The 27133-nt window shown below is 59.8% G+C and overlaps 2 protein-coding genes across 4 annotated transcripts; both read left to right on the top strand.

Moving 5' to 3' along the window:
- Positions 1 to 1713: 1713 nt before the first annotated feature.
- On the top strand, positions 1714 to 5413 carry LOC101912850 (pepsin B-like). The gene is made up of 9 exons (XM_013296897.3): positions 1714 to 1769; positions 1885 to 2035; positions 2545 to 2662; positions 2943 to 3061; positions 3670 to 3869; positions 4018 to 4140; positions 4221 to 4365; positions 4663 to 4761; positions 5025 to 5413. Exons 1-9 carry the CDS (start codon positions 1714 to 1716, stop codon positions 5175 to 5177), a joined length of 1164 nt encoding a protein of 387 aa, XP_013152351.3. The 3' UTR covers positions 5178 to 5413.
- A 1880-nt stretch (positions 5414 to 7293) lies between these two features.
- TFEB (transcription factor EB) lies at positions 7294 to 25701 on the top strand. 3 transcript variants are annotated; one of them, XM_055819904.1, is made up of 9 exons: positions 7294 to 7603; positions 20082 to 20326; positions 20408 to 20662; positions 20751 to 20831; positions 21496 to 21616; positions 21812 to 21868; positions 22317 to 22392; positions 22539 to 22686; positions 23028 to 25701. In XM_055819904.1, exons 2-9 carry the CDS (start codon positions 20132 to 20134, stop codon positions 23466 to 23468), a joined length of 1374 nt encoding a protein of 457 aa, XP_055675879.1. In that variant the 5' UTR covers positions 7294 to 7603; positions 20082 to 20131; the 3' UTR covers positions 23469 to 25701. The 3 variants fall into 3 exon arrangements, with proteins under 3 accessions (XP_055675879.1, XP_055675878.1, XP_055675877.1); XM_055819903.1 differs by lacking the exon at positions 7294 to 7603 and adding an exon at positions 13548 to 15771; XM_055819902.1 differs by lacking the exon at positions 7294 to 7603 and adding an exon at positions 17356 to 17778.
- Positions 25702 to 27133: the final 1432 nt, after the last annotated feature.

The raw sequence follows: 27133 nt of genomic DNA, 5'->3' as shown, positions 1-27133 counted from the left end.
CAGAAGCCCCCCTCCCCCGCCATTACCAAAACCTGCCACAAAACCGCAATACAGCCACTTGTCCTCAGTGCGGGGACAAGCCCAGAACGAGGGTCTGACCCCTGCAGGGGTTTTGCTTTGCAGGTGACAAGCACCATACACCCGGCTGCGGTGCAGGGGGGCAGGACACAAAGAAAAGGGCTTGGTCTTAAACACCAACCACAGCCCCGGGGAGAGGAGTTCCCCAAGGGATTCCACAAAAAGCTGGTTCTGCTCTGTGCCATCAGGTCTAACAGTGCTGTGTGGGTCCCTAGCGGGATGGGACGGCTTCATCCTCCCCCAGCTGCTGCTACATCACTCCAGGGGGATGCTCACCAACACCTACTCAAGCAAATACAGAGCAAGCCGGTGGCGGTGGACATTGCTTTGCTTGCAGTTTGTGCTGACCTTGGAGTGATGCAGGGACACACCATCCTGTCTCTTGCTGCTGCTGGTGCTTGCAGGGCTGAACCAATCGCTCCAACCAGGCGAGGATAAAGCTGTGGGGCTGGTCAGTCTTGCTGGGCATTGGGAAACCTCAGCAGGGTGCATCTGGGAAGGCACCGATCTTCCTTGCAGCTGGAAAAGGTTTAACAAAGTCCTGTCGTTACGTCAAAGTGGGAATATGAGGCCAGATTAGGTTAACCCTGACATCCAAATGACCCCTAAATCCTGAAACGGGGCTATTCAGTCAGGTAAAACAACAGCCAGAGTATTGGGAGTCATGGTCTGTGGCCGAAGGGGACAGGGAACACCCTGGCCGGGGGAGGCTCAGGTGACACCACTCTTTCCTGGAATCTGAACTCATTTCTTAGAAGCTCTTTATCCTTGGAGCTCATTATCAGATGTATTAATAGCTCTGTCATTTCACCGGAGAAAGGACACAAACTCCTCTGTGCTTTGTGTCAAAATATTGACACAGGCTGAGCGCAGCAAGACGGAGATTAGATGGGTGCGGATAGCAGCGAAGGGCATTCCTCCCCTCCTGCGACATGGGAGGTTTCCCAGAGCTGAAGCTCTGGCAGCCACGGTGGCAGGAGGGGACAGGCGAAGGCTGGCCATGTCCCTGCTGGTCTTTGCTCTTGCCTTTGTTCCCTGCAGGATCTGTCCAAGCAAAGGCAGATCCATCAGGATGCCATGGAGGAGGAAGGGGTGCTGGGGGCTTTCCTGAGCCGCCACAGGCTCGAAGCACCGGTCCAGTGCCGGCAGCTGGGATGGAAGGAGCAAGGCTCCAAGGGGACCCATCCCCACCGCTGGCAGGGACCGGGGAGGCTGCAAGTGCCCTGCAGCAAAGGGCAGCGGGGCTGCTCCTGCCCGACCTTGGACACCAGCGTCATAAATTTCCATTTGCCATAAAGGGTGTGTTTTGCTTTTGCTTTATGGAAAGATCAAGCCGGTGCTGAAGGCGAGAGGAAATCACTTCTTGCCAACAACAGAATTTTGCTTTTTATCAGATATCCCGTGTTTGGTCTCGGTATCAGAGGTACTGGCTGGTGTGTTGGCGCCTGAGCAGCCGGGTAAGGAGGCACAATCAAGGCGGTTGCGGTGATAAAGGCGCTGCAAGCATTGGTGCTGGCTGGGCGCAGCGATAGAGGAAAGCGGTGTCTTGAGCACTATATATACTCCCGGCTATATATACCCTGCCCCGGCCGAGGCGGTGCAGGAGCTGCCATGGAGCCACTGGCACCCAGAGCCATGCGGTGGCTGGTGCTGGCCCTGCTTTGCTTCCAGCTCGGAGCTGGGTTGGTGAGGTGAGCCCTGGGGCTGGGCTGGGTGCGAGGGTGCAGGGCTGGCCCTCAGCACGCGGAGGTGCAGGCATGGATGGGGCCACCCAGCATCTCTCACTGCCATCTCCATCCCACGCAGGATCCCCCTGAGGAAAGGCAAGTCCATGAGGGAGCTGATGAGGGACAAGGGGGTGCCGGAGGGTTCCCTGAAGAACCTCAAAGGCGACCCCGGTAGGAAATACCAGTTCAGTAATGCTGTGACTTACGAAGCGCTAACGAACTACCTGCATGTAAGTAGTAAAGCTTTTCCTTCCTCCTCTGGGTCGCCCAGCCCTGGTTTTTGGGGATGCCCCCCCTCCTCTCCCGGCTGCCCGCAGGAAGCTCCGCAGTGGGCGGCTCTGCTCCATCCCCACTCCCAAGCCCAGGGGCTGCGCTGGGCATGGGCAGGATCTGTGCTTCGTAGCCTGGCTCCGAGGGCTGGGTGATGCTGGGAGACAAAGGCAGGAGGCAGCACGGCTTATCCTGAATTGATTTCCCTTCGCAGAAAGAGTGGAGTGGGATGGCTATAGGGCAGGGCTGCCCTTGCCAGCCTGACTTTGTTGTATCATAGGCAAATCGTTGCCCCGTTCCGTGCTTTAGCCACCCTGGGTGCACTCAAGGACTACGAGCCCTTCCTACGACCCCTGGGCAGTTTGGGTTTCTCAGCTAGCAGAGGGCAGAGAGCTGAAAACTCTCATTCAAAGAAACAGGCAGAAACAGACCGACACCCCCCACCCCACCCCCCTGCTCTTGTTCACAGTCCTTCTACTTTGGGGAGATCAGCATCGGGACCCCCCCGCAAAATTTCCTGGTAATCTTTGACACCGGCTCTGCCAACCTGTGGGTGCCCTCCACCTACTGCCAGGATCCAGCCTGTGGTGAGCATCCCTCGGGGGACGCGGCAGAGCCAGGGGGCCAGGGCTCCCCACCCTTTGGTGCACTCAGACATCCCTTGCATGCTGGGGATGGAGCTGTGACAGGGAAATTGGGGACAGCCGGTGGGGTTTGGTGTTTGCTCTGCCCGGTGACACTGGCGGGGCTGGTTTGGGACAGCCCCTTCCCTGTGAAGCTCCTTGCTGGGGATTTCTGCCTGTGTGGGGACCGGGATGCTGAACCCAGGGCAGGATGTGACCTGGGGGCTGTGACGTCTCCCTGCAGTGAATCATAACAGGTTCAACAGCAGCATGTCGTCCACCTTCTCGAGCATCGACGTGGCCTACACCCTGCGCTACGGGTTTGGTGACGTGGCGGTGGCGCTCGGGTACGACACCGTGACAGTAAGTGACGTGTTGCATCGGTGTGTTGCTGTAACGGGGGTAAGAAGGGACGGTGGTGGTGATCAGCCCAATCTCTGTAAAAATTTACGGCGCAGCTGCAAGTACCTTCTTGTTTTGGCTGTTAGTGCCTGGATCTCCCATGTAGAGCTGATGGTGTGTCTGCATAAACTCACTCGGAGACCGCAAACTGACTTTGGCTGAATCCCCTGGGATTTTCATCGCTGCTTTGGGCTAAGGGGTGACAAAACATCTTTGGCCGTGTTTGTTTTTTACACTGATGGCTGAGCTTTGTCATTATGGGCCAGAAGAAATGTTCTGTTGCGAGACTTGTGTGCAATGGAAGTGCGATTTTAAATCAATTTAATGGAGGCAAAACTCTTTTTTGTGGCTGGTTTTACGAAATAATAATGGTGATGGCACAAAGACTATGAGCCAGGCTGCTCCCGATTCCATCTCCCATCTGGGGAAGAGCTCAGCACCTCTCAGTGCAGACTTACCTTTGTGACCTGCCTGGCCACCCCTGCCTCTCCCCAGAAACTCCCTGGTGGGATGCTGCTGTCAAGGGGGATGTCCCAAATCATCTCCCAGCATCTTTCCTCTCCCTCCAGATCCAGAACATTGTCGTCAGTAACCAGGAGTTCGGCCTGAGCCTGGATGAGCCCAGCAGTCCCTTTTACTACCTGGACTTCGATGGGATTTTGGGCATGTCTTACCCAGGCATTGGCATCAGTGGTTACAACACGCTGTTGCAGAACATGATGCAGCAGAACCAGCTCGAAGAACCCATCTTCAGCTTTTATTTCTCACGGTAGGACCTCTGACGGCAGGTCTCCCTCTTGCATAGAGCCAGCCTGGACCCCACCCTTTCTCCCACTCTCCATCCACATGTTCTCCCCACACACCGCTTGCCACTGGGCAGCCTGCCTGATTCAGGGTTTAATTTTGTGTCTTTCCAGCAACCCGACGTATGAGTACGGTGGGGAAGTCGTCCTCGGAGGGATTGCCTCGCAGCTGTACACTGGGGAGATTTTATGGACTCCTGTGATCCAGGAACTCTACTGGAAGATCGGCATTGAGGAGTGAGCACTGCACGATGGCTTGGAGCAGATCTTGGAGGCACGGGAGCCTTTTCTGATGCTTTTTCTGCTGCTGTCTCCAGGTTCTCCATCGGGCAGTCGGGCACGGGCTGGTGCAGCCAAGGCTGCCATGGCATTGTGGACACCGGGACGTTCCTGCTGACCATCCCAGCACAATTCATGTCAGAATTCCTGCAGGCACTGGGTGCAGTGGAGAATGACTACGGGGTAGGTGGGAAGGATGCCCTGTGCCCATGAGGGGCTGATGCCACGGGATGAGGATGTGTCTGGGTGGTAATGCTGAGCTGTGGAGGGCTCCTGGCATCTCTGGAGCAAAACTGCAGAGCTCTATCTCCCCTTGCAATGGGAATTCTTCCAAATATGTTAAACCCACATCAGCACAGCCCCGCCGAAGTCAGAGCTGTGCTGATCCTTAGGGAGCATGGCTGGGGTTACAGCCAGAGGAAGGACAGTGCCCAGCCCAGGGGGTCCTGACCCCTCTGCCCCTCTTTGCTTCTTTTGCAGTTCGTCGTTGACTGCAACAGCGTCCCGAGCATGCCCACCCTCTACTTCGGCATCAGCGGAACCCAGTTGTCGCTGCCACCCTCTATCTATGTCTTAAACGTAGGTGTGATTTTATCATTCCCAGCCTCGTAGGGCAGTTTTGCTCAGGAGAAAGTCGGGAGTTTCTTTTCAAACGCAGAAGCTTCCAGCAGCCCGAGTGCCGTATTTCCCAGCACCTAATTTCACGGTGCTTTTGCGTGCCTGTATGTGACTGGAAGGGGGATCTAATCCTGCTCCGGGCCAAAGCAGCCGTGAAGGCATGGGAAACACAAATCTCCTGTGCTCCTCACTGGCACTGAAATGTGTTCCTTTTCCCCCGGCAGAACGACGGCATCTGCACCGTTGCAGTCGAGAGCACATACGTGCCCTCTACCAACGGCCAGCCGCTCTGGATCCTGGGCAACATCTTCCTCCGGCAGTATTACTCCATCTTCGACTTGGCAAACAACCAAGTTGGCTTTGCCCTGTCAGCCTAGGGATGCTGAGCATCGCCCGTGGGATAATTTGTCCCTGCAACACTTTATTCTCCCTTGCATCTGTGTACAGTGATGAGTAGGCTCCAAATCTCCTGAAGTGAATAAAAAGGCTACGGATGTAACCGCCCTTGTGTCTCATTGGGCTGCGGCTGAGCAGGATCTGGCACAGCTCTTCCTAATAAAACAACAAAATCTGAGTTCATGCTCAAGGTTTCCAAGGGCTGACTGGGCTTTCCGGTGAGCGCGGAGCCTTTCGATTCGCAGCAATGACAAATTTGGGGTCACCCTTTTGATTGGAACCCGGATCCCTGCTGGAGCTTGCTGGGAAAGCGGGATGACCAGGAGAAATTCAGGCTGCACCATGTGCTCAGCCGCAGCTCGGGGGATGCCAGGGCTGAGCTGGTGCAGTCGCTGGAGGCTTCAGGAACCAGTTCAGAGCAGGATGAGCCGCGCCAAGGAGCTGTGTGTGAACAGCTCCCAGTTCATTAGGTCTGGGGGAATTGCCCACACGTATTTGCAAATAAATGAGGGATTAAAAAGTGTCAGGCGAGGACACTCAAGCTGAAGAACCCCCCCTGGTTTTGTTCTTGAGGGATAAATCTCTCCATTGCTGCAGCCCAGAAGGATGGGTGATGAGAAGAAGGGGGGGGACGGACACAGGACATGCCTGGGTTGCAGATGTGACCAGTTCGGGGTGTCTGGATCCCCCCCAAGAGGAGATGCAGCGTCAGACGGATGGGGCCAGCACCAAGTGCCTGAGCCAGCGCCGAGGCTGGTCCTCGAGGTGCAGCACGGGGAGATGCACGGGAGCTGCGGCACCCAAGGGCCCCATCGCTGGTTGCCTGACACCCACCTCCCAGTCAGATGACAGTCACCCCACTGGGGCATGTGACCGCCCGTGAAATCTGCTGTTTCCAGCCAAATCTGCCACGGCGGGTCCCGTGGAGCTCCCAGCCACGGAGAGGGAAGCACCGTCCTGCTGCCACCCCGGCAGCCCGTGGCAGGGTCACGCCGTGCCCTGGGGGACTCGAGGTGCAGTGGGATGTGCTGGTCCCCACCGCTCCCCCCTGCTGCAGCATCCCCCGCAAGGGGCTGCATGACCACGGTGCAGGGAGTGGTAAAACCCTGGTGCGAGGGGCTTGCACGACCCCAGTGCAAGGAGCTGCATGACTGTGGTGCAAGGAGCTGTGTGAGGGTGCAAAGGGCTGTATGATGCCAGTGCAAGGAGTGGTAAAACCCCAGTGCAAGGGGCTGTGTGACCCTGGTGCAAGGAACTGCATGATCCTGGTGCAAGGGGTTGTGTGACCCCAGTGCAAGGAGTGGTAAAACCCTGGTGCAAGGGGTTGCATGACCCTGGTGCAAGGAGCTGCATGACTGTGGTGCAAGGAGCTGTGTCATCCCAGTGCAAGGAGTGGTGAAACCCTGGTGCAAGGGGCTGCGTGACCCTGACGCAAGGAACTGCATGATCCTGGTGCAAGGGGCTGCATGACCGTGTTGCAAGGAGTGATAAAACCCCCGTGCAAGGGGCTGCGTGACCCAGTGCAAGGAGCTGCATGACTGTGGTGCAAGGAGCTGTGTCATCCCAGTGCAAGGAGTGGTGAAACCCTGGTGCAAGGGGCTGCGTGACCCAGTGCGAGGAGCTGCACAACTGTGGTGCAAGGAGCTGTGTGATCAGGGTGCAAGGGGCTGCATGACCCCAGTGCAAGGAGCTGCGTGACCCCAGTGCAAGGAGTGGTAAAACCCTGGTGCAAGCAGCTATGCGACGCTGGTGCAAGGGGCTGCATGATCCCAGTGCAAGAGGCTATGCGACTGCAGTGCAAAGGGCTACACGACCCTGGTGCAAGGAGCGGTAAAACTGGTAGAACTCTGGTGCAAGGAGCTGCACGATCCCGGTGCAAGGGGCTGCGCGACCCCAGCACGGCCCTGCCCTCGCCCCCTGCCCCGGCACCCACCTCCTGGCCCGCTGGGGGGGCGGGAGGCCCCGTTGTTGGGAGGGAGCCACTCACCCATCCCCCCACCCCCCGCAGTCCCCGTCCCCCCCCCGCTGCTGCGGCCCGGGCGGGGACTACAGCTCCCGGCAGGCACGGGGAGCGCGGTCCCGCTCCGGACTACAGCTCCCGGCGTGCTGCGGCACCGAGCGGGCCGCGCCGTGTCGTGCCGTGCCGTGCCGTGCCGTGTTGTGCCGAGGCGGGCCGGGCCGGGCGGGCAGTGCTGCCCTCCCTCGGCGCGGGTGCAGCGGGGCCGAACCGAGCCGAGCCGGGCCGAGCGGAACCGAACCGGGCCGAGCGGAGCCGAGCCGGGCCGAGCGGAGCCGAACCGAGCCGAGGGGAGCCGAACCGGGCCGAGGGGAGCCGAGCCGGGCCGAGCGGAGCCGAACCGAGGCACTTCGTTTCCTTCGCCGTTCCGCTCGCCCCCGCAGCCGCCGGGTGAGTGCAGCGGGGCGGGGGGGGGACCGGGGGGGACCGGCCGTGCAGCGGGACCCCTCGGGTCGGAGCACGGTTTTGGGGGGGGGGGCGGATGTCGGGGTGTCCCCCTGGCCCATCCCGCGGTGCTTGGAACTCGGGTTGTTTCTGGGTTTTTTCCGCCTTTGCTGTAAATAATAACGCCCCCCCCGCCGCCCCCGGCAGCGGCCCCCGCTTACAGGAGGCTCCAGCCGGGCCGTGGCTGTGGCTGCACCCCTGTGACTCCCGGGGGGACGGGGGTCGGGGGTCTCCGGGTGCCCCCTCCGAAAGGCCGAGGGTCCCAGGGGCTGCCAGCCCCTCCGGCAGCCGAAGGTGACTTGCCTGGGTCGCCTTTACCAGCGCCCCCCCCCCCCCCCCCCCGCAGCGTTTACCCCACGCGTGGGGAAACTGAGGCACGGATGCTCCAGCCCTCGCTGCTGACAGCGCTGGGTTTGCTGGGGGGGTTTCCGTGCCCCCCCCCACCTCATCCCCCGGGACAGGCTGCAAATTCCTCCCGGCCTGGGGAGCAGGAGAGTGCGGTCCCCCCGGGAGCTGGCAGCCCCCCAGCCCTGCTGCTTTTGGGGTCTGCAAAAGGCCAGGGTGGGGGTGGGGGTACCCCATGTCACCCAGCTTTTAGGGGATCACCAAGAGTAGCACCCCCCCCCCCCCCCGAGCTTGCAACCAGCAGGAGTTTGAGGGGGGTGTAGGAGGGGGCTGCACTTCACCTACAGCCGCTGATTAATTATATTCGTGAATTAATTGCAAAGCAAAAGAAATCGCAAAAGGAAAGATTACGACAGCCCTCATGCTCATGCCCTCTAAAGCCTCAGTGAGTCAGATGATGGGGAAATTTACTTAAAAAAAAAAAAGAAAGAAAAATGAGAGAAAATATGGTGGTTGTTGTGCTCTTTTAAGATAAATAAATAAGCCTGTGCAAGTCCGGGGACGAGCAGGACCCATTCCCAGGAATCGCAGCGCTTCTGCGTGTTCCCAGCCCTTGGGGTACTGGGGGGCGGGGGGATTTTGTGCTTTTTTATATATAACAGCAGAGAGTGAAAGTGTGGAGTTTGGGGGATTTTTTTTTGTTTTTATTCCCCCCCCCCCGTTTAGTTTCCCCTGCCATGTTTGCTTGGCTTCATGCACGGCTGCTCCTCCGGCCGGAGGAGGGAGCGGGGCTGGCGGCGGCTGAGCCTGCGCTTACCTGCTGCTGGGGGATCCAGTGGGAAAAAAACCCTGGATCGGTGGGCTTTTGGGAATTGGGCTGCTGGAGTTGAGAAACTACCAGATTTAGGCTCTAGGGGTGGGTGACGATGGCCGGGGGTGGGCGGCTGCACGTGCTGACCCCGCGGCGTGCGGAGGGGTGCCGGCGTGTTTTCCGAGGGATGCTGGGTTTGTTTTCCGAGGGATGCTGGGTTTGTTTTCCGAGGGATGCTGGCTTTGCCTCCCGAGGGATGCTGGCTTTGCCTCCCGCCCTTATCAGTAGGAAACCGCTCCGGGGTGGGGCTGGCTGCCATGGGGCGACTCCAGCATCCGGGTGTTTGGGATGGAGGTTGTGATTCCAGCCAGGTCTTTATTTCTTTTTCCATGCTCCACGGCGCCGAGTTTACGGCACGTGTGTGTTCCCGGTCTCCTGCCCTGCCATCGCCTTTGCCGTGACCAGGTTTCCCTGTTTGCTGGGTTTCGGCCGTGCTGTGGGGAAAGGGAAGAGCCCTGCGTGTGCAGCGACAAAGTGATGAATCATCGGAGCAGGGGGGACATTTCCAGGGCTGAGGGTGGGGTGGCCCTGGAGCCCAAGCGGCACAGCCCTGCGGGGAAAGAAACAGCCACTGCAGGGAAATGGGGCTGGGGAGGCCATGCAGGGGGTTCCCCCCCCCCCTCCAAAAAGCACGTGTCGTGGTGGTAGAAATTCCCTTCTGACTCCCCCTGGCTCTCCCCGTGTTGTGGGGTGCCGCAGGTGGGGCTGGGGTCTTGACGTAGCGATGGCGCAGGGGGATTTCAGCCTTGGATTGCTGTTTCTCCCTCCTTTCTGGGGGGTGCGGAGGGATGGTGGGGGGTGGTGGAGCTCTCCCAGTGCCCATCCCCATCACCTCTGGGCTCCGTCCCTGGGGACAGCTGGTTTAGGGTTTTTTTTGGGGGGGGGACCTCAAGCCGCCCTCACCGAAAGGGAGCTATTTCATACTGCCCTGCGTGGGGTTACCCTGCTCCCCGCTTGAAGAGGAACCGGGCTGGGGGGGTGGGTAGGGGGGGGAGCGACTTACCGGGGTTGACTGAGCACAGCGGTGTCCCTGGTGTGGGTGCTGCAGCCCGGCAGTGGCACCACGCCGCTGGCACGTCCCTGGGGCAGCACCCTGGTGGCATCCAGTGACTGGACCCTGTGCCGGTGTTGACCCGTGGTGGCCATTTCATGACAGCTTCCCTGACCCTCTGTTTGCTGTGGGAGATTTACAAGGCTTTTCCCAGCCGCGGGAGCCAGCGCTGGCTGTTTTATAGACCCATAAAAGAGCAGAGGCTGCTTGGAGGTGCAACACGTGCCTGCCGCTGCGCTGTGCCATGCTGGCTCCAGCCCCACGGGCATCCCGTGGTGGCCTTTCTGCGGTGGCATCACCTCCATGAGCCCAGGCGAGGCAGCAGCACGGTGAGCCGTTGTGCGGTCCTGGTGATCACTGGTCCCCAAGCCTGTGATTCCCAGGGTGAGTGTGGTTTTGTCACCCTCGCAGCTGAAGCAGGGGAAGGTGCTGGCGGTGTAACGCTTCGAGGGATGAAAAGGATGATTTCTTTGTGAACACACAGGAAATAAGTGCTCATCCTTTTTTTTTTTCCCCCCTATTTTTCCCCCCCACTGGTGCATCTAGGAGCCGCGATGTTTCCCCCGGATTCATTGCAGGGTTGGTGCCTGGCACTTGGGTTTCACTCAGGGTGGGTTTGCGGATTTGCGTGCACATAGGGTCCCACGACGTGGTCAGCCCAGGGATGCAGGAGGCTTGAGTCCTGTGCTCTAGGATGAGCTCCAGTTCCTGCTCCTTGCCTTCCAGGAGTTGGCTGGAGATGGAGGTGGCACATTGCTGAGAAAAATGGGAACGATGGGCATGATCCCGGCACTGATACTGGCCCCAGTCCTGTCCAGCGGATGCTGACAGCATCTGTGGAGAAGCCTTCCCTTCTCCAAGCATCTTCCCCCTCACTTTCTGCTGAACAAACAGGCAGCGGAGTAAAGCTATAAATATTAAATTGCAAAGAAAAAAAAAAAAAAAAAGAGGGAAGAAACCACACAATTTCCCTGCAGGCAGAGGAAAAACGAGCCCTGAGTGACAGAGGTGAGCAGGGCTGCACAGTGCCTGCCTGGAAGCAGCTTGGCATGCTGGGGGGAGGGGGGGGGGGGGGTATCCAGCCCAGGAGGATGGTGTGGGGCCAGATCCTGGCTGCTGGGAGCTCGTGCTGTGCCGTAGGTCTGTTGGATGGAGGGAGAGCCCAGCAGCCCCCAGGGGAATGGGCGATGCTCCGTGTCTGGAGGTGCAGCGTGTGGGTCGGGAGGCATTTTGGGGAGGTAGGTGCTATGGGGCTGGGAGCAGGAGAAGGGGGACAAGCACCCCAGCGTGGCCCAGGGGATTTGCAATGGGTGGTGTGTGGGTTCGCCTGGATGAGGTTGCCTGGGGAGGGTTCGAGGTCTTTCAGTGGTATATCCCAGCCCCACGGTGCCTACAGTCTTTGCAAGGAAGCTGTGGCATCTTAAAGACTCCTCGAAGAGTTGCTCTCGGGGTTTTGTCACCCTTCCTACAAGTGCATTCAACCCCAAACAAACTCCCCGCACCCTGCTGTCTGCTGAAATCCCCTCCTTTAATTAAATCAGCCAACTTTCTTTCCAGATAAACCTGAAACGCCCAGGCAGCATCCTTCCTCCCTGCCGGTTACATCCCTCTTTTTCCTTCCCATACATGGTCTTATGTATATATATGTATATGTACACTACTAACGAAAGTGATTTACTTATATAAACACTTGCGAAGCCGAAGGTTTCCCATCACCCAGCCCCGGCTCCGTCCCTTCCCCTCGGCACAGCGTTATCCCGGGAGTCTCCTTCAGTTTTAAATTCTCCTTTCCGTGCACGGCTGCACCTCCGGCACAGTTAGTGCAGCCGCTGCGGTAGTGCCTGGGTGCCAAAATCAGCAGGGCTGGGGGGCATCCGACCTGGGCACCTTCAGACCCCTCCCTGCCACATCGGGAGCAAGCAGAGGGGCTGCAGGGGGTCCACAGCACAGGGTCGGGGCTGGGACACCTCGGTGGCAATGGCTGGCAGTGAGCTTTGGGACGGGATGGGGAGTTTTTGGAGCCTTGGGGACAAGTGACGACAGCAGCTCTGGCTTTTTGCCAGGCTCTTTCCTTGAGATTTTGGGGGAATTGCGTGAGGAGGGGGCTGCAGCCGGGTCAGGCTGATGGAATGGGGTCTGCAGCTAGCTGGCATGCAGGGAGCATTTTCCCTGCTCCCAGCTTGCAAACCCCCGGGAGGAGCGGAGGTTGGGTGCCAGCGGGCTCGGCGCTGGCTGCAGCTCCCGTCTTATCTGCAGCGGGGTGGGTGCCATGCTCAGCCCTGGCCCCCCCGGCTGCTCCTCGGGGACAGCTCCAGGCTCGGAGCAGGTGAAGATCTCGCCTGGAGAAAGCCCAGCCTGGTGGGAAAGAACCTCTGGGCTCCTTCATGGTCAAACCGGTGTAACTCGTGCCAGGGAGGCGGCAGCACCCGTCGCGAGGACCCGACCCGGTTGCAGCGGCACGGTGCCAGGGCAGGGGCTGGATTGGCAGCAGGGGCTCCTGAGAACCGAGTTTGACCTTCACGGAGCAGGAAAGCACCGGGCTGAGCTGGGGGGCAAGAAGGGGAGAGGAGAAACCTTTCCTCGGCGGGTAAGCGGCGATGGCTGGGTGCTCCCCCCCAGGCATAAGAGGTGCTGCCGGGGCTGGGATGGCAGCGGGCTGAGCCCGGGGGCTGTTTGGGAGGACAAGTCACAGGCTGTCCCCAACTTGTTTATTCTTGGGGCTGGAGAACAGCTGTGGCTCCCATGGACGGGGCGGCTGCGGCGCTGGGGCTGCCGCCTGCGGTACAGTTACATGAAATCGGCCGCCTTAGAAGCCTCCTGGCTGGGTGCTGGGGACTCACGGGGTGTATTTATAAATATTACCTCCTTCCAGCAGCATGGGGCCGTGGTGGGAGGGAGGAGGGATGGGGAGGTGCTGGGAGTGCCTTTGGTATGGGGAGGAGGGAGCACGGGGTGGCCACTGTCACCTTGCGCCTTCTGCTCATGGCAAGTGGCACCGTGACCTTGGGGCATCTGGGGCTCAAGGGCTGGTTTTGCTGAGCGTCCCTACTTTCCGGGGTGATTTCTAGGATTTTTGGGTATGTAGTGCCTCCAAATCCCAGTGCTGTGCTGTATTACATCTGCCCTGCTGTAAGCAAGCCGGGGGCCAAGGACGGTGCTGTTCTACCAGTTCCCCTTATTGTTCATTTATGCAGTTATTAAAAAAAAAAAAACAACAAACAAATTAAACAACCAACACCCAAGTTGCCCGGAGTCAGCCGGCGCTGGAGCAGGATGGGGTTCGCTCTTTGGCCGGGGGTTGCACGCAGAGCCCTGCTCCTGGCCGAAGCGAGCAGGACACGGCGTGGCAGCACGTCCCTCCCCGCCAGCGTGGCCGAGGCCCCTCCAAGGTCACCCCGCTCCTCTCCGTGCCTCCCCGCTGGAAGGCGGACACGGTACGGACACGATACGGGGCTGATTAATCACTCAGCCCGGGGTGGTGCTGGGCTGCAGCGGGTCCCCAGCCCCTGCACTGCCGCTGCCTCGTCCTCGCCCCAGGAACGTCCTTCTGCCTGTTAACACTTTTATTTTTAATTGCCGCTGTCGAGCGGGGAGCGGGAGGGGAGGGCAGGATCCTGTTGTCTCAGGCTGTTTGCGCTGGCGGGCTGTGAATTCCCCGGGCGGTCAGTCGGACAGTGATGTTTCAATCAGGGCTCCTGTGCCCTGCCAGCCGCTCTGCGGGAACCACAGAGGCAGGATCTGGCCCCACCGTGGTGGTGTCCCCCCGTCTCCCCCAGCCCTGCTCTGGGGACCCGGCTGGTGGGTGCCAGCCTCCACCTGCCATGCTCAGCCAGGGGGATGGCGTGCGTGGTGTCCCCCAGGTGTGCCACGCTGGGCAGAGGGGCTTTTTGGGGTGAAGGAGAGGTGTCAGAGCAAGGCTGTGTATTATTAACCCCGTAATGGCTGCCACTCGCAGGTGGGCACCTGTGGGTATACTGTGGCACCAACAGAACCAGGGGGCCTTTTTATGGACCCCATTTATTCTGCCCTGGGAGTGATGCTGTGACAAGGGACGCTCAGTCCTGGCTCTTGGTACCCAGGGAGCGATGCTTTTCCCTCCACTGGGTCCCTGACACCTCCCTGGTGGGTCAAGCCTACCTGGGCAGTTTGGGGACCGCTTTAGCCGGGGTCCTGCTGCCTTACAAGACCTGCATTAATGTTTTTACTGTGCTGGATACCTGGGCCACTTCCAGGGGCGGTATTTAACGCATGGAAGGGAAAACATTTGGCCTCTGACCCAAACGCCTGTTAACAATGTCGCGGTCCACGTTTCTGAGATGCCGGGGCTAAAAACAGTCCCAGTGACTCAGTCTCTCGCTGGCATTGTCAACTGACCCTGGCTTTCATTTGCCAAGTCCCTCCGCCTTCTCCTTCTCCCTTTCAGGGCTGCGTGCTTGCCGCACAGGGAAGGTGCCTCTGGATGGGGCTGGGGTGGCTCTGGCCATCCACCTGCCTGACCCATCTCTTGCCTGACCCGTCTCCGGCTGGGTGGGTGATGGGGAGGGCAATGCTGCTCTCTGGGGTTGGAAACGGGGCCGTCCCCGCTCTTTTCCCACCACCCCATCCTCATCCCAGAGGGGCGTAGGCTGGATGGGACCCCTGGAGCCTCTGGTCCAGCCCCAAGTGTGGCCGACGTTGGCGTTGGATCGGGGTCTCCAAGCATGGAGGTTGCTCCGCTACCAGGGTTTGGCCACCTTTATGGTGAGGAATCCCCTTCTGATACCCTGGGTTGGACCCTGTGCCACTGCCCCTTTCTGGGGCTGCCAACCACAGCACTGCGCTCCTCCACGTGCCGATGAAGATGAAAGGACCCCGGCCTCCTTCCTGCTGGGTGCCAGCATTACCCGACCTCTGACACCACGGCTATGCTGACATGGCATAAGTCATTCCCGCGGTGGCCTTGCCAAGTCAGGGCGAGTTCCCCAAGGGAGAAACTGTGGGGCTGGTCCCAGCTGCGCGGGAGTAGAAGGTTGCTGGCCATGCTGCTGGCATGGTGGCACGGTGGCACAGCAGTGGCTTGCTGGCCTGGCCCAGGAAAGCTTCTCCAGGGGGGAAGCAGGGGAGCTTGATCTGCTCAGGGTGTGCAGGGAGGTGCTGTGGTGCCCTCATGGGATGCTGGCACCCCCAGCATGGGTGCAAAGGGGATGCGGTGCAAAGAAGATGCAGTGCAAAGCAGCTTCGCACAACAGGGCCGTGGGGGGTGTCCCCGGCATCGTGCCAGCTGCATGGGGTGTCACACAGGCATCCTTGTCATCCCTTTATCCTGGCTGGTGCTGGCCATCGCTGGCATCGCCATCCTGGTGGGGACCAGCTGTGGGTGCTGGAGGGGACCACATATGCTGCCCAGCGGGGCCAGATCTGGCTGCGTGATGCTGGTGCTTAGTCTGCATCTGCTCGGGGCACACGGAGGGTGAGGGGTCCCTGTGCCAGGTCCCCTGGAGTCACAAGGGATGGCTTTTGCCCCTCAGTGTGTTTGCAGGCAGGGATGCCACTGCAGGAGGGGACATGATGGGGTCTGGCATCCCGGAGAGCCCAGCGGCGGTGGCTGCATCTATTTTTGCCATGCTTTTTCTCAGCTCAGTTGCTAACTCCTGTGTTGCAGTGAGAAAAACAAACAGGTTTGGAGGTTTTTTGCAACTTCCCCCCCCACCCCCCTGCACACCCTGTGTGGCTGCTACCACATTAAAAGCGGGGTCCTGAAAATGAGGAAACACGGGACCAGGGCTGGCCCCAGCAAGGAGCCCGGAGGAGCTGCAACCAACTGGCCCTGGCACCTGGACCCCCCCAGCCCTGCCATCCTGTGTGCAGGTAACCCCTGCCCTGTTGTCCCCCTTCTGCAGGGTGGCAGCAGAGCCTGTCCCTGTGCTGGGGACACCCACGGGGTGGCTTTGCGGGTGCCTGGCTGGGTGGCAGCTGGGTGCTGTCGGAGCAGATCTGGGTGCGGAGCAAACACCCGCCGTGCTCCCAGCTGCCGGGATCCAGCCACCCAGCGCCTGCCTGAAACGGTGGTGGGTGCTTCCCTCTGCCCGGGCTGGGGTGTGCCGGGCCCCCACGTCCCCATCGTGTCCCCCCCACCCCGGCATTTGAAAATGACAAACGAGGAAGGAAGGCTCAGTGGGTGCTTGCTGGCGGTAGCAAGAAGCGGAGCTGCTCTCGCTTCTTTCTTTTCCCTTTGCTTTTCGCTGCCCTCTTGGTTATCAACGAAGCAGCCCAGAGTGGCGGGTGGGTGGGCGGCATGGCCCCCACCCCAGCTCCCCTCCTTCCCCGGGGGTCCCCACTCCCGGCTGAAGCTGCCGATTGATTTTTCCGCTCATAAATGGTCACGATCGACCAGGAAATAAACACGCGCGAGGGAGTGGGGCTGGGCAGGCGGCGCCGGGGTGCCGTGAGTTTGGGGGTTCTCAGCTCTGTCTCCAGGGCTCATCCCTCCTCTCTTCCCCTCCAGCTTTCCAAGGGCTGGGCAGGAGATGTGTTGCGTTCGTGGGGATGGGATGTGCCCGTATGTTGCAGGCAGGGCAGGCAGCGTGGGTGTCCCTTCCCGGTGGGCTGCCCAGGGAGGGTAACGCGAGCCCCCTGGATTTTGCAGGGGCTAAATCTGGAAAAAGCTAAATCAGCTTTTATTTCTAACCCACACCTGGGGTGGGGTGCTGCTCTGGGTGTTTTGTCCCTTTGGGGTGGCGCTGGGTGCCCCACGCTGGCTCTCCGCAGCGGGTCCATGGGCAGCCCAGCCCGGTGTGTAGCAGAGCAGCATCCAGTGTTACTCCAAAAAAAAAGTCCCGGTGGCTGTCACAGCCTGGGTTGGGGTGGTGGGGGACAGCTCGAGGCTGTGCAGAGTCCTGCAGGGATGAGCGAGGGTCAGGGCAGCTCTGGGTGCCACTGGGGATCCTCTGGCTGGAGCTACCCCTGAAGCGCTGCCCTGGCACGGAGGGAGCGTGTTGGGCTGTTGATGAAATAACACCCCCAGAGGAAAAGCAAGAAAGGTCCAGAAATAACCGTGTTGCTAAATAGCAGCAGAGATATTTTGAAGGGAGATTAATTCCCTGGCTCCAGCCCTGCACGTTGTCCCGGTGGTGGGTCTGGTGTGCGGTGGTGGAGCACAGCTGATGCCTGGCAGCCCCCAGGCGCTTGATGGAGCCCACTACTCTCCGGCACCCGGGAGGTTTTCCCTCGAAAAGCTGCTCTGGATTTGGGGTGCAACCCTGCAATGAAATGGGCTTAGCTTTTTCCTGCACCCCAAGAAGGTGGAGGCGGTGTCACGGCGTTTTCAGAGCACAGGCTGAGTTTCCTTTGGGAAATCGGCCCCTTTTCCCTGCATGCCTGGGTTGACCCAGGGCTGGTGCTTTGGGCTTCCCTGTGGAGCTAGGGTCAGGATCCGCCCAGCTCCACGGCTTCTCCTGCTGATGGGCAGTGATGGGCAGTGCGCCCTGTGCCCTGGGGCAGGGGGTCGAGAGCCCACCTGGGCCATGGCAAAGCCGCCCTGTGTCCCCCCAGACAGGAAAGGTGGAGCTGGGGTGTGGAGAGGGGCCGAGGCTGTCCACCCGTTCCCTGCTTCCTCCTGCTTTCCCACCCCTCTTGTCCCTCTCCATCCCTTTCCTGTTGCTCCATCGCCCACCCGGGGCCTCCCACCACCTTCCTCCCTCTCCTCCCCTGCTCTTCCCTCCCCATGACTGATGGGGACGTTGCCTCAGCAGGTGCCCTGGCAGCACCCGCTGGGAAACCCAATGCCCAGGCATGCCCTGGCCTGCCGCGCTGCCCGCTCGGAGCCAGGCAAGCAGCTGCCCCTGCGCTGGGACGGACCCTCGCCGGCATCTCCAGGTGGGGACCAGGCTGGGGCTGCCTCTGGCACGGCGATGGCTCCAGCTCAGCGGGAGAGCCACTGGGCATGCTTTTTCTGGGATGCCTTCCCAGGAATAACGGGCATCCTGGATGGAGCTGCCATCCTGCCTGCTTGATTTCTGTCCCCCTCCCGGACCAGGGGATGGCAGGACGTGCACCCCGGGGTGGGGTGCCTGTACCGTTATGTCGGCAGGGTCCCCATCCTTTCCAACTGCCGGCTGCCACCCTCCCGACGGGGTTGACTCAGAGCGAAAGCAGAAGCTGCTCAGTGTTTCAGGGGGCAGGAGGGAAGCCAAGCAGAACTAAGCAGGTTATTTTAAACCGGACCTAATTTTCCCCCTCTCCTTACTAGGCCCAGCTCTGGCCACCCTTCCCCATCCTCGCCCTCGGCAGCTCCTCTTTTTGGGAGCTTCCCAGTGGAGAGGGCAGTGCTGGGGGGGTCCTGCAGCCAGGCAGGGTGGTGGGACTGGGGCTGATGGGGGTGTGTGGGTGCTGTGCCGTGCGTGGCTGTGCCTCGGCACGCTCTACTGGACACCCTCCTGCCCCCCTGTACCGGCTGCCCTTCCTGAGAAAAGCCTGGACTCCCCCAGCTCTGCAGCGGGGCAGCTCCGTCCTCACCCCTGACACCAGGTTTCCCCAGCACCAGAGGTGCCAGCCTCTCCATCGTCCCCCGCCTCCTTGCACCCATCCAGCCGGGGTGCCCGTGCCGCCACCCACGGGCTGTGCTCAGCTCACCGTGCTTTGCAGGGCCGTGGGTAGCTGCTTGCTTGTGAGCATAGGGTCTGGCTGCAAAGTTTCTTGTGCACGGCCTGAAATCTCTTTCCTGCTCTCCGCCAGGGCTGGAAGCCCCCCGAAAATGCCAGCCTTGCATGGCCCCCCGCCTCTCCCCCTCCCTGCCCTGGCCGTGCGGCGTGAGCTGGGTTTGCAAAGCGTGGCCAGTCCTTCCACGCTGTGCTGGCTCATCCCATCTCACGGCTCTTGGAGGCTTTTCCTCTCAGCCTGCCCTTAATATTTGGGGTTATTACGTTCGCCGTCTGCATCAGCTGTGGTTTTACCCCCTTCAGTCTTGTTTCATCCGCTGCGGGCTGTCCCCAGCGTCGCTGTGTCCTTTTCCAAGGCTCTGCTCTTGTTCGTCTCAAACATCCCCCTGTGCGCTCCTCTAAGGCCATTTGTGACAGCCGTCTTAACGAAGCTCCGATTGATAACTGTCCCAGGCTCCTCGTCTCCCATCCCCCTTCAGACGGGCCACCATGTCTAATTAATTACCTTCCTCTTGCCGTTCAATAGCGGGCTCTTGATCCATGTAATCGTATTGCTGTCCATGCTGGCTTGATTTAATTTCCCCCTTAGGATATCGCGTGGCACCGTGTTTCAGATGCCTCACCGAAACCCCGGTGTGTGTCGTATCCACCGCGGCCCCTTTGTCTGCAATTACACATTGTGTTTAAATAGCAAAACCCTCCAGATTTGTCTGGTTACGCTGCTGCAAAGCAAACCCTGGGTGTTTGGCTCCTGCCTGTTCCCCTGGCAGCGTTTGCTCTGGGTCCTGTGCTCTGCTTTCCCTCCCGCCCTGTGGATGCTGTGGTCCAGACCCCATCATCTCCTGCATCCCCATCCCCGCCTGGGAAACCAGCCTGGTGGAAAGCCATCGTGGTGCCCTGGGGAGCCCGGGTTGGGCAGCTCCCCCCACCCTGCCATCCTCTCCCCCCCCTCCACGGGCCGCCGTCCCCTTTGTACGGGGGAACAAGGGCTGGTCTGTGCGTGCGGGGGCCTCGCGCGCCTCCCCCCGCGCTCGCGTGCCGGCCCCGCACAGAAGCTGCGTTGTTCGTCCCGCGCCGGAGCTGAGGTTTTGGGGCGGCCGTGCTGAGGGTTAGACCCTGCCTCCAGCTCCTGGCACCCACCAGCCTTTTCTTCCTGCTCTTCCCTTGCTTTCTCTTTCCCTTTCGCCCTGCTCCCAGGCTCTGTTTTTTCCCCCCATCCCTTCTTGCTTTGCTCTGGTGTTTCGGAAATCGGTGGCTCAAAGCCCATCGGTGGCTCCAGCTGAACCCGGCGGTACGTGAGTCCACACACAGCCGTCTCTCCCGGGGTGCCCCGGTTGTCCCCAGGGAGAGCGGTGGCATGGTGGGAAGCAGCGGCAGGGGGGCAGACCCGTCTGTCTGGTGTTGGGATGATCGTCCTGGATTAGTTACCGGCTGCTACAGGTGCTCCGGGAGGTTTGCTCCCTCCTCGTGCCTCAGTTTCCCTGCTACAGAATAGGCTGATGTGCCGTGTCTTCCTCTCAGGGTCACCTCTGTGCCCGGTGGGCACCCGTGTCCCACCCCCTCGCTGCACCATGGCGTCCCGCATCGGTCTGCGGATGGAGCTGATGAAGCAGCAAGCGCAGCAGGAGGCCGAGAGGGAGCGCGTGCAGCAGCAGATGATGATGAACTACATGCAGCAGCAGCGGATGCCGGTAGCCTCCACCCCGGCCATCAACACCCCCGTCCACTACCAGTCCCCACCGCCCGTGCCTGGAGAGGTCCTCAAGGTACAGCGCTGGGGGTGTCCCCCCGACCCCAGAGCTGAGGGGAGACCCTGCGGGGGTCCCTGAGGGTTTGTCTCCTTGCAGGTCCAGTCCTACCTGGAAAACCCCACCACGTACCACCTGCAGAAGTCGCGGGATAAGAAGGTTCAGGCTTATCTCTCTGAAACCTATGGGAACAAGTTTGCTGCCCACGTCAGCCCCGTCAGCCACTCGCCCAAGCCACCCCCCGCCGCGTCCCCCGGCGTCCGACCCAGCCACGTCATGTCCTCCTCGGCGGGCAACAGCGCGCCCAACAGCCCCATGGCCATGCTCAACATCAGCTCCAACCCCGAGCGGGAGGTGAGGGGATGCCACCGTGCTGCTGGCGGAGGCAACCGTGCTGGAAAGGGCAACGAAGCCCACTGGCACCTTGTGCTTTCCCTTTCAGTTCGATGAGGTCATCGATGACATCATGCGCCTGGATGATGTTTTAGGCTATATGAACCCTGAAGTCCACATGCCCAACACAGTGAGTCTTCTGATGCGTGTTAGAAAGAGATCAGACCCCGGGAGGGAGGGTGGCCTGGGGGTCCCACAGCTCCATGGTTGCAGGGATGGAGGTGGCACAGAGGGGACCTGTCCTGCCACATCCCTGCAGCGATGTCCGGGTGCCAGCCCAACCAGCCTCGTCCCTGGGAGGCAGCGAGATCTCCCTTTTGCAACTGCGAGAGCCAGTTCAGCTTCTTCTCATCTTTAACGGCAGTTGGGAGCCCTTTTATAAAAAGCCAGAGAGACGGGAGAGGGGTGCTGGGAGGGACCAGGCGTCTGCTGCAGCGTGGGGGGATGCTAGTGCCAGGGGAGGTTTCCCAGCCAGAAGCTTCCTTGGAGCGACACCATTTCCCAGGTTGGATCCGTATGACAGCTTGTGCTTCCCAGTGGGATTCATCCTGCCGAGCCCTTCTCAGATGTGATTCATCTGCCCTATTTTAGATGTTGGCCGTGGGAGGGGATCAGCTGTGCCCTTTGAAGTCCTGTTTTCTTTGCGACTCTGATTATAGCTGGTTTAAGGGCCCGGGAAGGCAATTACACCCGCTTGGGCTGCGCACCCACATCCTGGAGGCCAGGCATCTGGACTGGAACCCCGATCCCGCGGCCCCGGATGGAGCTAACCTGCCTGTCCCTCTGGTTTTCAGCTGCCGATGTCCAGCAGTCACATGAATGTCTATAGCGGGGACCCCCAAGTGACAGCCTCCCTCGTAGGTGTCACCAGCAGCTCCTGCCCTGCCGACCTCACCCAGAAGAGAGAGCTGACAGGTACGTCCCCAGCCCCAGAGCTGGCGGGGAGCTGGCAGTGACAGCAAGTGCCAAAACTGGCCAGGGTTGTCCTGTCCCCGTGGGTGGGGAGGGTGGCTCTGAGGGTGCTGGGGCGCACCGACACCAGCCTGGGATGCTCGTGGGGCGAGATGCAGCCGCGTCCCCTCTGGGTGACGTTGTGGGTCTCCGTTGCAGATGCTGAGAGCCGAGCCCTGGCGAAAGAGCGCCAGAAGAAAGACAATCACAACCTGAGTGAGTTCGGTGCCGGCTGCCCACGGGTGACCTGGCTTTCCCTCCCCGACCCCTGCAGCCCTTTCACTATCGCTGTTCATCCTCATTCTCCCTCCCTCTGAGCTGTGTCCCCCTTCCCATCCCACCTCACCCTCAGGAAATACCCCCTCAGCCCCCTGCCCTGGCTCCCTCTTTCCTGGCTCTGCAAAATGCCTGCGGTGCAGGAGGCACCCTGTTGTCCTCCTCGTTAGTGCTGGGGGAAGGTCGGTCCTGCTGGGGTGATGGATGGGAGCAGGGTGCCAAAGAGTTGGTCCAGGAGGTTTCTTATCCCGAGCCCCCTGATGCCGGAGGGTCCGGCTGGGGCCTGGCAGTGGCTCCCAGCCCCGTGAGCTGGGAACAGCAGTGTGGCCAGTGGGAGCTGTGGGACACGGAGCCTCCTCACCACCAACCCTTTCTTCTCACCCCGCAGTTGAGAGACGGCGAAGGTTTAACATCAACGACCGCATCAAAGAGTTGGGGATGCTGATCCCCAAGGCCAATGACCTGTACGTATCAGTGGTTTCTGGGGGGCTGGGGTAGCTGTGCGTCTCGTGGCAGGCAATACTTGCAGAGGGGCTTTTTGGTGGAGTTGGGGTGAGGGGACACGTTGCTGGCATGCAGGTGGCAAATCTTTTTCCATCCTGCACGGCAGGGACGTGCGCTGGAACAAAGGGACAATCCTGAAGGCGTCTGTGGACTACATCAAGAGGATGCAGAAGGACTTGCAGAGGTCGCGAGACCTGGAGAATCACTCGCGCCGTCTGGAGATGACGAATAAGCAGCTGCTGCTCCGCATCCAGGTGAGCTTCCCTGTGCTCTCCTCTCCCTCCGCTCTGCTCCAGCCCCACGAGCAGCTCTCTCCTGCCTGCCGAGGGGACAGGCAGGGACTCTCCTCCCTCCTACGGCTGTCTAGTCACCAGGAACAAAGTCTTCAGACAAACCAGACGTCTGAGGCTCAGGTCACTGCAGTGAGTGTTGGTGAGCTTTGCATGGCTCATCATTTTGCATCCTTCACCTCTGCCGTGGGCTCCTTCCCTGTGAGCTTCCTGGTCCCTCTGTCCCTGCCACCTCCATGAAGGCCCCTGTGCCGTGTCCCCGTGCGCGATGTCCCCACCAAAGACCTCCTGTGCTGTCTTGGCAGGAGCTGGAGATGCAGGCGCGTGTCCACGGGCTGCCCACATCCTCGCCCTCGGGTGTCAACGTGGCCGAGCTGGCTCAGCAGGTGGTCAAGCAAGAAGCCAGCGGGGACGAGGGGACGCTGGAGCCACTGCTGCCACCCCTGGACCCCGAATCGCAGCCGCAGCCAGCGCTGCCTCCACCACCCCAGTCTCCCTACCACCAACTGGACTTTACCCACAGCCTGAGCTTCGACGACGGCTCCCGGGGCTTCCCGGACAGCCTGGAGCCTGGTCACAGTGCTTCCTTCCCATCCCTATCCAAGAAGGAGCTGGACTTGATGCTGATGCAGGACACCATGCTGCCCCTGGCCTCCGACCCCTTGTTCTCGGCCATGTCCCCGGAGGCTTCCAAGGCGAGCAGTCGCCGGAGCAGCTTCAGCATGGAGGATGCAGACATGCTGTGACGAGGAGCTGCTCTGGTGCTGGGAGCGAGGACTGGACCTTCGAGTTTGGTTAGTGAAGTTACAGGGCACTTACTCGCAGGAGGAGCCCGTCCTGCCACGCACTTGAATCTACGTAGGAGTACCTTTTCTCTATGCAACGGGGGTCTCGGATCAAGGCTCGCCGGGTACCGCCGTGTCTTTCGCAAGCTTTTTTTTTGCCAGGAGCTGGAGCGGACCTTCTTGGCTTGCTGTGGCGTTGGCCTGACTTGCAGATTCCCCAGCCTGGGAGTGTGAGCTCGGCTGCTTTGCCTTTCAGCGAAACCCTCCTGGACCAAACCCCTTCCCCAGAGCGGGCAGGAGCCTTCGAGGCCCTGGGAGGAGAGGAGAGGGACGATGCTCAGAGCTTTTTGTCTGGCTTTTTGCCTCCTTTCCATCTCGCTCCGGGAGCCCACGTCCCCAAGGAGTGTTCCCCAGCGGTGGCCTCTGAGCCCTGCAGATGCTTCACGGTGCCACATCCTTCGTGGTTCCTCCTTCCTCGGAGCACCTGCTGCCTCGCTGGGTTGCAGGGCTGGAGGGAGGTGTTAATTGGAGCACGTTTAATTCATGGGGCACAGGGCCGGGGGGTGTTGTCCGAGTGAGCTGGCTATGAATTCAGGTTGACGTTGAAGGCTTCCAGAACAGCTGGGATGGGGTGTTTGATGCTCAGTCAACTCCTTGCTGTGACCCCCACCTTGTGGGGGGCCCCACCTTGGGGTTTGGCAGCACCCACCACCCCAAAACCTCTCCAGCCTCTGGACAAGGGGCTGTGTGGTGCTGGGCAGCCTTCAGCCTCCCTCGAGACATCCCCCCAGAGGTGCCTCTGCTCCCTAACACCAAGCCCTGGTTCTTCAGGTGGAACAATTAAGGGTTTAACAGTTTTTTGGGGGGACACTTGTTGAAAGTAGATGTCCTGCCCCACATCTGGGCACGGAGGTCCAGGCTCTGCCTGGGGACCAGGGAATGGTTTGTACCGATTGCCAAACCTGAGCTGCTGCTCTCTGCCTTTGGCTCGGCGGGTTTATTTCACTTCTCAGTGTCACCAGCTTGTTCCCCAGCCAGGATGGCTTGGTGATGGGGGGCTGCTTTGGGCTCTGCATCATCTTCTGCCTTCTCAGCCTGGCTGGTGGCGGGGAGGGGGCTGGGCAGGGGAGGGGGATGCTGTTCACAGGGAAAATACTGCACGAATTTCTTCAGGGAGAGGAGGAAAGGCTGGGGAGAGGAGACCCCTTTTTGGTCCTGCACTACAGCACAGCATCACCCCCCGAGCTGTGGATGGGTGGATCGATGGGTGCCCGTGCAGGGATGGGGGTCACTGGGTGCACTCCATCCTGGACCAAGGATGGGGGATGTCACGGGGTTGGGACCGTGAGGGGAAAGGTCAGCCAAGGAGGGACAAGCTTGCTCTGTCATGGCTGGATTTGAGATTGCAAGGTGGGGGACAGCCCCGGTGCCCCCCTGGAGAAGTGCCTGTCAGACGTGAGGGTGTGGGGAAGTGCAGAAGGTGGGGAGGAGAAGGGGGAAGGGAAGAGGGAGGATGTGTCGGAGGTGTCCTGGAGCGCTGGGACAGGGCAGGGTCTGGCTGCTGCCCTGCAGGGGTGCAGGGAAGGGAGCGGAGGGGGCATTGGCGTGCTGGGTGAGGGGCACTGGGCTGTGGGTTTCGGGCTGCTTCACCCTGCGTATTCACGGGAGGCCTTGGCATCCTTCGTGCACTGCCCTTGGTGCCTGCAAAGAGAATAATCCCCCCTGGCAGGGGGGCAGCACCCCATACGCTGTGCTGAGTGCCTATAGGTGATCTATGGATGACTCCAGAGGGTCTGTGCAGGTGCTTCAGGGTGGGCATACAAAATCCCTCGTCGCTTGGGATTCTTGTGGCTATGGGGTGGTCCTGCCGGGCCCTCACTGGTGGTACACATCACTTGTGGGGCTGGCTGGGGGGCACACCGGCTCTGCACCCTGCTCCAGGCACCAGCAGGCAGAGGACCATCCGCTGCTCAGCATGAGATGTGGTGTCTCCCCCAGCTGTGAGTAAACAGTTGTGGATTATTATTGTGGTTTTTTTTAATCTTTTGGGGTTTTTGTTTGTTTTATTTTTCTTTTCTTTTTTTAATGCACTGTGCTCTGATTAAAAAATTTTACTACTGTTTTATAAATAAATGTATAAAAGAATGAACTGGAATGGAAGAAGAATCATTAAAATATATTTATTTACAACATCCCAGAGTGTTGCAGCGTGGGCTGTTTCTTCTCATCTTGGAGGAGGGAGGGTCGTGATGCTCAAAGCACCAGAGATGCTTTCTCCCAGCGATGCCACGGCCGTGCCCAGAGGTAGGGCTGCAGCAGCATCCCTGTCTTGCAGGGGAGCTGCCGTGGATTTGGGGGGCTGTGTTTGGGGTTTTTTTCTTTTTGCAGGAAAGCTTGGCTTGGTTGGGGGGGGGAAGCACCGCTGTTCCTTTCATTCAGCTGGTCCTGGCGTGGTTTGGGGTTTTCAGGGTCCCTCCGGAAGGGTGCCAGCCCTGCAGCTGGGTGCTTCAGGGAGGTCCACAGCTCCTGGTGCTGAGCACAGCTGGGACTTGTGAGGTGCTGACCCATCTGCTGATTGCTTAATTGGAACCAGGCTTGGTCCCTTAATTAATAATAGTCACAAGGCCCCAGAGAGCAGAGCTGGGAGGAGCTGTGTCCCTGGAGCTGAGCATGGTGCCAGGAGCAGGGCAGGTTTTTGGTGGCTGTCCTGGTTGTGGGTGAGTGTGGTGGTGGAGCCGTCTTAGGGGTGTTTATCCTAAACGTTGGGTGGTCTCTGGAGCTGGTGGAGGGGCTTCCTGCCCCCTCCTCACTGCTGGAGCTGCCTTAGCATCACCCCTGGGTGCTCCAAAACCATGCTGGGGGTCCCTGGTACAGGCAGGCTTTGGTGCAGGGTATTTCCCACCTCCTGTTTGCAAACCTGCAGCAGGATGGGGACCCTCCTGCCCAGGGCAAGGGGGAAAATGTGCTTTTAAGTTCCTTCTGGGCTGAGCAGGGGGCTGAGCCCGTACCTGGCACAACTCATCCCGTGCCACACCAGCAGACCCTGCCTGCGGAGCCACGTGCCAGGATCCTGCTGCCCCTCGCTCCCCTCTGTGATGGTGCTAAACGCACACACAAGTTTTTTTAAAAAAAAAATAGAAAATCCACCTTAAAATAGACTTCCTAGGATGGAAAATCACAGGGGCTAATCTTGGAAACTTTATTAAAAGAAGGAGGGGGGGAAAAAAAAGAGTGCGACGAGGCTGGGGGGAGAGAAAGAATAAGTAGTTTCAGACACTAAAAAAAAATAATTCCCTGATTTGATTTATCTGGGGAGTGTGAACACTAAATAGAGAACAACGCCTGAAGTGTGAATTATTTCCTATATTAACACAGAGGAAAAACTGATAGCCTTTTCATGTCAAGAGAATAGCGCGGAGGGAGGGAGGGGGGAGAATGACATTGTTCAATCTCTGGGTTTGCTCACTCTTTATCAGGCTGAGATCAAAATTTATTCCCAGGATGAGGCCTGCGGCCTGGCTGAGGCCCTAGAGATTTTTAAGGGCCTAATTAAGAAAACAGGATGAAAATGGCGAAATAAGAGGGCAATTTACTTCTTGCAGAATAGGGAGATCAAATCAACTTAT

Source organism: Falco peregrinus, chromosome 16 (assembly GCF_023634155.1).
Source record: "Falco peregrinus isolate bFalPer1 chromosome 16, bFalPer1.pri, whole genome shotgun sequence".
Taxonomy (NCBI): domain Eukaryota; kingdom Metazoa; phylum Chordata; class Aves; order Falconiformes; family Falconidae; genus Falco; species Falco peregrinus.
This window is presented reverse-complemented; position numbering and strand designations above follow the sequence as displayed.